This window comes from Onychostoma macrolepis, chromosome 16 (assembly GCF_012432095.1).
Source record: "Onychostoma macrolepis isolate SWU-2019 chromosome 16, ASM1243209v1, whole genome shotgun sequence".
In the NCBI taxonomy this organism is placed as follows: domain Eukaryota; kingdom Metazoa; phylum Chordata; class Actinopteri; order Cypriniformes; family Cyprinidae; genus Onychostoma; species Onychostoma macrolepis.
In genome coordinates, this window is record NC_081170.1 from 5,542,273 (window position 1) to 5,552,006 (window position 9,734).

Genomic DNA, 9,734 nt, shown 5'->3' on the forward strand with positions numbered 1-9,734 from the left:
CACAAAAAAGGAAATGATTATGTCATTAAGGGAAACAATGCAGCAGATCTACAGGCTAAAAAGGCTGCTGGATGTCAAATAGCAGTATTAACACCTGTGGTACTTATAGAACCTCAACCTCAATTGGATGACATAATTTGAATTCAGCAACAAGCAGGCCCTTACGAACAGTCGATGTGGCACGAGAGGGGGGCCAAAAAAGACTCACAAGACATTTGGCGTACACATGAAGGACACATGGTGGCGCCAATTTCACTTTTGAATATTCTTATCGCAGATGCGCATGGTTTTGACCATTGCGCAAGGGGGGAAGTGGTAAGAAAAATTAAAAAACAAGGATATTGGTCTCCTTATTTGTATGCAACAGTAGATGAATTCTTGTCTACATGCGAAATTTGTGCGAAGTACAATGTGAGAAAAGGGATAACGACACCCATAGGGCATATACCGGTACCGGACGGACCTTTTAAACATCTGGTCATAGACTACGTGGACATGATAAAGCGGGTACAAGGTAAAAGATACATGCTGGTGATCGTTGACAGATTTAGCAAATGGGTGGAGGCAGTACCGTCAGCAGATTTAGGAGCAGGGACAGTAATCAAATTTCTAACAAGAGAAGTAATTCCTAGATTTGGGATACCATCAGAAATAAGTTCAGATAATGGTTCGCTTTCATTCAAAAACTGTAAAACAAGTGTTGCAACAATTGAGAATAAAACAAAGACTAGGTTGCATTTACCATCCTCAAAGTCAAGGACAGGTAGAGAAAATGAATGGAATTATCAAGGCCAAAATAAACAAAATATGTGAAAGTACTAAACTTAATTGGATTGATGCTTTGCCTCTAGCACTAATGAGCTATCGCATGCAAACTAACCGCACCACGCATTTAACACCTCATGAGATGCTTACAGGTCGGCCTATGCCAGTGCCACATTGTAGAGGTCCCTACAAAGGACCGCCTCTAGAGCAGTTACAAATGGAACTTCGTTCATATATGAAGAAACTAACTGCCATACATAAAGCTATCTATTCACAGGAAAAAAGAAAGGAGCCCAGCGAGGGAACGGAGACAACGTGTCCAGTTGTTCCAGGTGACCAAGTATATTTGAGGGTGTTCCGAAGGAAATGGAATGAGCCGAGGAGAGAAGGCCCGTACACAGTGGTGAGAGCAACTCCGACAGCAGTGCAAGTGGAGGGCAGTACAACTTGGTATCATCTAAACCACTGCACGAGAGTTCCCAAGAGAAAGACAGAAAGGGAGGAAAACAGACAGGTAGACAATGCGACAGAGAGTGACAAGGAGGAACCAGAAACACAGGATGAAGTGCGAACAAAAGACAGCACAGAAAAGGTTTCACAAGGAGTTCCAGTCGTCCTGTCAGAGGAACAGGAGAGGGAAGGGAACGAAACAGACAATGTGTTTGGAGATCCTCTTATGCTTAATGTATCTAATAATGCAACTCCAAGCTCAACCCATAAAAAGCAATCAGACTTCTCTCCAAATGCAACCCCAAGCTCCAATAATAGAAAACAACCAAACTTCTCAACAAATGCAAATCCAAGCTCCACCAACAGAGAGCAATCAGACTTCCCTTCAGGTACAAACACAAGAGGTAACCAACAGCAACCAGACTTCCCAAGAATTGACTTTTCAGCCCTCAAATGAATCTAGAAGTGACTTTAACTTAATCCAAAACGAACAGGCACAGGTTGAGGAGGGAAAAATATCTAGACAAAATAGGCACATTGCAGATGACAATCATAACATTACTATTAAAAGCAATTCAGATATATTATGGGAAAAGGCATAGTATAATAGTTGGTATAAATGGGTAAATTACACAGCTGAAAAAGAAGAATGGGAAAACTGCATAGTTTGCCTTGAAGCGAGACCGACTTTATATATTGTACCAATACCTATACACAGTTCTAGTTGCAAAATATTTCATGACGAATGGTTTAAGACATGTCCAGGACTGTCAAATGTAATGGGCTTAGATGTATTAAAAATGGGAGGTAAATGCTTTATTGAAAGAGGTAAAGCGATAAATGTCTTTAGAAACTGTACCCAAAAAATGGCATTTTGCCCATATTGGTGCCAGTTTCTCCAATCCACAACGATTTACAGAGAAGCTACTGAATTGCAATGTGAACGTACCCGTAAATGGCCTATTATACAAGAAACAAAAGTACAAAAGCCGCAAGGAAGAATACAATTAATGGCAGATCAGGAATTTGAATGTTATGAGAAAAAGGGAAATGTCGACGTAGGAAGATTTAAAGGAAAGTGTAGTAAAATATGGCAAATACCGCGATGCACAGTTGACTAGTGGTAAAAGATGACCACTAGTCAACTGTATTTGATGACATTGATATTCCATTAGCAGACATATGGTGGATGTGTGGATTAGAATATGGCCTTTTGACAACATTGCCAGAAAAATGGTCAGGATTATGCACTAGGGTTATGTTGACACATAAAATGAGTCACATCTCTTTAGACGAAGGAGAAACAAAGGAAGAGAAATCTAGATCGAGAAGAGCTTATGAAAAAGACCCTGCAGTTTATATAGATTCAATTGGTCAACCGAGAGGTATACCTTATGAATTTAAAGCAAGAGACGAAGTTAAATCAGGATTTGAATCAATATTCATTTGGATTGCGCAAAATAAAAATACAGAATGGATCAATTATATCTATTACAACCAGCAAAGATTTATTAATTACACTGATGACGCCTTATCACTTTTAGGAGAACAATTAGATGCAACAAGCCGAATGACATGGCAAAACAGAATAGCTTTGGACTATTTGCTAGCTGAAAAGGGAGGAGTCTGTGTTATGTTTGGGGATCAATGCTGTACTTTTATACCAAATAATACAGCTCCAGAAGGAGCATTCACAGAAGTAATGACCAAATTGAAAAATTTAAGAGTTGAACTTAAAACTAATGCTGGGACAGACGGGAAAATGTGGGATTGGTTTGATCTAAGGTTGGGAGCTTGGGGAGCATGGTTTGCTAAACTAGGAATGTTTTTAGGAGTTGCCATAACGATAGGAGGTTTATTATTTTGCTGTGTATTACCTATACTAAGAACGTTGGTCGTCAATGCTACTGTGAAACAAATGGAGATGATAAAGGTCCCAAACAACCAACGCATAATCACAGAAAGAAACTTGGATGAGTATTATGAAGGATTGCTAAACAAGCTGATCTTAAATGAGCAAACTTCGGATGATGGATCCAGCGACTCTGATGACTATGAAAAAGAGATATAAAGATGAGCCATATCCTGGGTGTAAGTGCTAGCCTAACCTCTGCCCAAGGATGGCTCTCTACGATGCGCAAAGTATCTGGGCTGAAGATCAACGGATCCGAACTATTGTTTCTTGGAATATTCAATGTATTATGTTTTGAATGTGTTTTTAAGTGTTTTTATGTGTTTGATATACATAACTGTAACAACCACAGGCAAGCGCTGAACCAATCGCACGCTCATGCTTTTAACATTGTATTTTACTATAAAGGGGGAAAGGAGACAGAATCTTTTACTCTCTTCTAATTAAAAGTGGAGAGAGATGTTTGGTTCTGATTCTCCGCCAGAGTGCTACCGCATCATTTAGTCGTTGATGGTAAACCTGCGTGACTTACTTAGTCACTAGATAGTGTTAGCTGAAAGGACTGAATTATGAAGTAGCACTCTGGGTAGACGTAAACAAATTGTGAGACTTAATGAAGTCTCAAAGGGAGGAATGTAGAAGATTTTTATTGATATTAATCAGAATTATTTAGACTTAATCAAGGTGAATTTTGCCAAAAATGTATCTATTGAATCTACCAATATGTTCTGAAGGCCTTTTTGTCAAAGTGTGTACGTGGCAAAGCACATCTGGAAGAAGTGAGGAGGGGGCTTTTTTACCCTTTACCATAACAAAGTCAGGATGGTCTTCTCTCCTATGGGACAGATAGAATTATGTACACTAGTAAAATATAGGATGGTACACATGGGGTTCAATGTATAGAGACCCCTCCCTTTTGTTAATTTTTTGAGTATATATACGAGAGACGACAAGTTCTCGGGAGAACTCCTTTGCAAACGAGTTTTCAGGTTTTATCCCATTAAAAAATAAAACCTACTCTGGAATCAAACTCTGGCACTGCGTTTTGTTCTTTGAACTGAGGCGGACGACACTTCATATGTACCAAATATTACTCAATTTTATGCAAAACAGAAATACGACAAATATCAGATTTCTGTCATATGGCTTTTTTGCATAAGCTTTTTTGCATAGTTGTGTTTGACACATGAAAACTGTAACAATGTATCTTACAAGGTGACGCGATGTAACCTTGAAATTCTCTCACTTGAAATGTGTCCCCACATTAAGTCCTTGAATTTGAGGGTATTGGGCCTGGAAAGTCCTTGAAAGGTCCTTGAATTTGAAGTTAACCAAGGTGTGGGAACCCTGTACATATGCTACATGTAGTTACATAATTACATGAAACTGACCATAAACCAAACCCTAATCTTAACCATAACCCTATAGTAAGTGCATATAGTTAATTATTATTATTATTATTATTATTATTCAGTACTTAAATGTATAATTACACTGTAACAAGGACACATTAAAATAAAGTGTAACCACATTGATAAAGTGTGACATTTTGAGCCTATAAGCTCTTCATCAGAAAATGATCACATACAAAGTTCAGCCCTTAAATACAGCACAAACCTGAATCACATGATCAAAAAAAAAGGGCAATCAGGAAATCACCTCACATAAGGGTAATAAACATAAAAGTGAAGACAACCATTAACTATAAATGCTAAACATAAAAAAAACAACTGACAGCAAAATATACATAAAAGATCCATACTGTATCTCTCACATATTAAATGTATATTAAAAATAAAATCAACATTAAGATAGAATCTAATGTACATAAAATATAAATCAAACCATTTTTTCACATTTATGTTTGTTTATTACCCTTATGTGAGGTGATTTCCTGATTGCCATTTTTTTGGATCATGTGGGTGATCATCTGATTCAGGTTTGTGCTGTATTTAAGGGCTGAACTTTGTATGTGATCATTGTCTGATGAAGAGCTTGTAGGCTCAAAACGTCACCTGTGGTGAGAACATAAATATTTACAACTTTTGGAGCTGTGGTGGTTCAACTTTGCTCTTCGTGTTTTAAAGTTATATAGTGGGTTGGGGTGGGTTCTGAATTTGCACAGTTGTTTTTTGTTTGTTACTGCTGTTTCAGGAAGAAAATTCAATCAAAAGTTGTTAAAAAATGTAAAACATTTAAAACTATTTCATCAGTAATTCTACATCACTCCAAAAGTGGGGGATTGCAAAATGCCACTTTCCATGCATTCTCTAAAGAGTTCATTGCTTTGATGGATTGGCAGCCTCAAGACAATGCTGCAGGTATTTGCCTCTGGAAAAATTTTGGCGGGCTCATTCTCTTGAGGGTGCAAGAATTCTAATTTGGGTTCCACTGGGAACCCTAGCCTCGGAATAGCAGTGGATGCCGACACGAATCCAAGAATCCTTTCTAAAGTGAGGGGGTATGCATTTCCTTCTAGTAAAAATGAACAGGAAAAAAAAAAAGTTAATGACCATTTTACAGAATACAGAATGCCAGTGAAGTAATTTTGTCACAGTCTTTTGTACCTCATGTTCTTCCAAACCCATATACGTTTCCTCATCCCAGATAAAAATAAAGTATACCTGAATGCACTAAAAAAGAAATTCTTAAAAGCAAGTACATTTGTAGTACATTCATTTTTTGTGCTAAATAAAATTCTAAGTTATACACCAATACACTAAAATTATATTTCTACTTCAGTGCACTTGAAAAAGTATACTAAATACTACGAATACTTAAACTGATTTTTAGCGCATTGAAATAAAGTATCATATCACAAAAATATAGAGGACTTTTATTAGTTTTATTAAGTTTGTTTTGAATGCTTTAAAAATGAGTTCAATCTTAGTACATTTTTACATAGTAATCCTAAATTTAAATTGCTTTTATTAAAAATATTTTACTAATGTAATAGTTATAAGTACATTTTCCCAACTGTGCCACTTAAGTACACATAATATAAATTGATTTTAAGTGTAGTCAGATAAAATAAACCAAATATACAAGTGTTTTATAAGTGGGAGGGAGGAAGGAGGGATGGATAGATAGAGACAGAAGTGACAGATGATGAGTGAGAGAGATCCAACATAGCTTCATTTTAATGTCATACCTTCCACTTCTATGAGCCAGTCCCTCCAGAAACAGATCATTCTACTCTCCACTACTCTCCTGTTGCTGCCAACTGTAGAAAGTTCTGGTTTAAACAAAGCAGATATGTCTTCGGCCAAAAGGGGCTTCTCCTCGTACATAAATACCTCTTTGAAGAGCTCAGGATGCTTTTGCATCAAAGGCAAAAGCCCAAGACACTCCAGGCCCTCTTTAAATCTAGATAAACAAAACATGTACAAAATGTGAAACAATGACAAAATATTAGTGTTAATTTGTCAGGTGAAAATATCTGTACATTTTTATACTCACTGTTCCAAGGAATCCCTCAACCTGTTCTCAGTGAAAAACTTGGTAGCCGATTCCACCAAGTTGTCTCTGTCCTCTAACGTCTGGATGTGCCATAGAGACCCCAGCATACTTAATTGGTCAGATGCCTCCATTATAGCACACTGTGCGTCATTTACATTCTGTGCCGAATGGATCTAAATTGACAATGAATTTAACACAAAATTAGCCTTTAAATACGAGAAACAAAATACTTTAAAAAATTTAATGCACACACAAAGCCTTAAGTAAGAGCTTTTTAAGGTTAAGGTTAACAATTTCAACATTCTAAGATATTACAACTATCACCAAATTACCATTACTAACAAAGCAACAGCTGGCCTAAATGAAAATGTGTAATACATAAACTAACCTTGGTCATCTTTGCTCTGAAGTCGTAGTCCACAATCTCTTGAAGGTCTGGTACTGGGGGCTGAAGGTTGCACACCTGACAAAATAGTCTTTCCAAAAAAAAATGTGGCTCCACACCACCATGTACCAGGCACACAGCTATCATCCGTCCAACTAGCTTGTACATTCCATTGTACAGTGCTGTAACACATGGGAAATGCATTATTATGTCTATAAACAACATTGTGTGCTGCTAATGGTTTGTAAACAGGTATTGAATTATTGACAAATTAATCACTTTTTTTCCTCATAGACACTAGGTGTAACTTTAATAAGTAAAGATGCTTTGTTTAAAGACCTGATGACATTAAATGTGAAAATGTGTAGAATTACAGAAAATTATAAATGAGGCAAACACTTTTTCCACAATGCTTAATGTAAACACACACACACAAAAACATTAGACAATAGGTTACCTTTGGAATTGCAGGCAAGTGTTTTTTTCCAGTCCTCTCCATCAAATATTTCACATGAGTGGACTTCCCTCATCAGCAAAGTTAAAAATTCTCTTGTAGGTCCACCCTCATCAGCTGCTCCCTCACCAATCCCATCAGCATCTCTGAAAACAACGTCTAGTTTTGCCTCAGAGTTAAAACGTTGGCGTCGGAAGGCTCTGATACCACTGTCTAGGATGTTGCATTGATTTGGTTGGAAATGGGTGCAGCCGTAAAATCCATTTTATTTAACATAGTATTTAACAATGATTTGAGGTCAACACTGAAAACAAAAAATGAAACAAAATGTTATTTTGTCTTTTGATTAACTATAAATACATGTCTAAAAACAATACCAAATCACTTACTCATACTCATCTTCATCATCTGAGATATAAATATCTGTGTCTGGACTGAGTAAAGAAAATGCCACTGGAACTTCTGGAGAGGAGGCCACGGCTGGAGCTGGAGCTGGAAAGGAGGCCACGGCTGGAGCTGAAGAGGAGGCCACGGCTGGAGCTGGAAAGGAGGCCACGGCTGGAGCTGAAGAGGAGGCCACGGCTGGAGCTGGAGCTGGAGCTGGAAAGGAGGCCACGGCTGGAGCTGGAGCTGGAAAGGAGGCCACGGCTGGAGCTGGAGCTGGAGCTGGAAAGGAGGCCACGGCTGGAGCTGGAGCTGGAAAGGAGGCCACGGCTGGAGCTGGAGCTGGAAAGGAGGCTACGGCTGGAGCTGGAGCTGGAAAGGAGGCCGTGGCTGGAGCTGGAGCTGGAAAGGAGGCCACGGCTGGAGCTGGAGCTGGATAGGAGGCCGCAGCTGGAGCTGGATAGGAGGCCGCAGCTGGAGCTGAATAGGAGGCCGCAGCTGGAGCTGAATAGGAGGCCGCGGCTGGAGCTGAATAGGAGGCCACGGCTGGAGCTGAATAGGAGGCCACGGCTGGAGTTGGAGCTGGAGCTAAAGAGGAGGCCAAGGCTGGAGCTGGAGCTGGAGCTCACTTGCGCAAGTGCAGAAGTACTCTGTAAAATTGAACAACTATGTTCTTTCATTTGAATGTACTATTGTTCATGCAATACTTGTAGCACTATTGTTTGTATACATTGGAAGCAATAAATAGGATGCTGTCCAACATTTGAAGACTGATATGGAACAGATCAAACACTAGGAACGCAGTTTCTACACAATACAGCAGACACAAAGAGGCCTTTGAATATTAGATTACCTTCTCCAGTACATAAAGTGCTGATCTTCCTAGCTGCCCACTAGCAATTATGGCTGCTGGGGTTTTTGACTCCAGATTCAAACGTGAAACCTGCCTCTGTGCATCAACCCTGCACAGCTCAAACTCCCTCCCTTGAAGCTGTGGAAACGTGCTTCTGAGAATTTCTGCAAACTGAGTCTCACTCTGCTCTCTCTGTACAACAAGTCTCTGACTGGCAATGGCATCTATTGGGCAACAGTGTGCAATGCAGTCAATTTAATCTAAATGTAGCCAACATACATACTGTTTACAACCAACATGACAATTTCATGAATAGCATTATAAGCAGAGGACTTACCTCTCAAAGAAGTTAATCGATCGACACCAGTCCGGAGAAGAGTTACTCTAAATGTGCACGTCACATTTCTCCTCCGTGCCCTTCTGGGACGACCAGGACCATGCAACGTCTGTTCGTTGCGGAACATCTCAAACCTTTCAGAGAACATTTACACATTAGGCTACTACGAAATTAATAATTTGCTATTAACTAATTAATGATCTGAGATAAAGTAAGTTTCATACTTATTAAACATCATGTTTTGAGCCCAAACCAACTCAGATATACATAAACTAATGCCTTTTGCATAGCACAAGACTTAATTTGAAAAAAAACAACAACAACAAAAAAATTGTTGAATCCGCACTTCATGTCTTATAATAATTTTACTGCTTTAAATTTAGGTGAATCTATTAAAGACATATGTCCCAATTCAAAAATCAGCTGTGTTATAACAGGGATATTTCTTTTCTGAACATTGTACTATTAATTTGTTATTATAATTTGTTATTCCCACTGCTCCGGGTGTATGTTCACGGTGTGTGTGTGTGTTCACTGCTGTGTGTGTGCACTTTGGATGGTTAAATGCAGAGCACAAATTCCGAGTATGGAATACCATACTTGGCCATATGTCATGTCACTTATAATGTCATGGTTTAAATTGTGTAATTAACTCATCCAATTGATTTATAGGGCTAATTACTATATTTTATTTAAAGTATTTACATATAGATAGACAGACAGACATATGAGGAC

At 38.6% G+C, this 9,734-nt stretch overlaps 1 protein-coding gene across 4 annotated transcripts in view; it reads right to left on the reverse strand.

Annotated features, from left to right (window-relative positions):
* The window catches only part of LOC131522575 (G2/M phase-specific E3 ubiquitin-protein ligase-like), a 39,189-nt gene extending 31,383 nt beyond the window's left edge, over positions 1-7,806 (reverse strand). Inside the window, exons 1-6 of one of the 4 annotated variants that reach the window (XR_009266563.1) lie at positions 7,429-7,555; positions 6,975-7,153; positions 6,587-6,759; positions 6,424-6,493; positions 6,279-6,350; positions 5,206-5,602 (exon numbers count right to left, since the gene is read on the reverse strand). Coding sequence is in view for 3 of the 4 variants with exons in the window: in XM_058748162.1 (XP_058604145.1) it covers positions 5,346-5,602; positions 6,279-6,493; positions 6,587-6,759; positions 6,975-7,153; positions 7,429-7,501 (897 nt within the window). In the remaining variant the exon portion in view is untranslated. The other 3 variants (XM_058748162.1, XM_058748165.1, XM_058748163.1) reach the window with 3 other exon arrangements.
* Between the last annotated feature and the right edge of the window lie 1,928 nt (positions 7,807-9,734).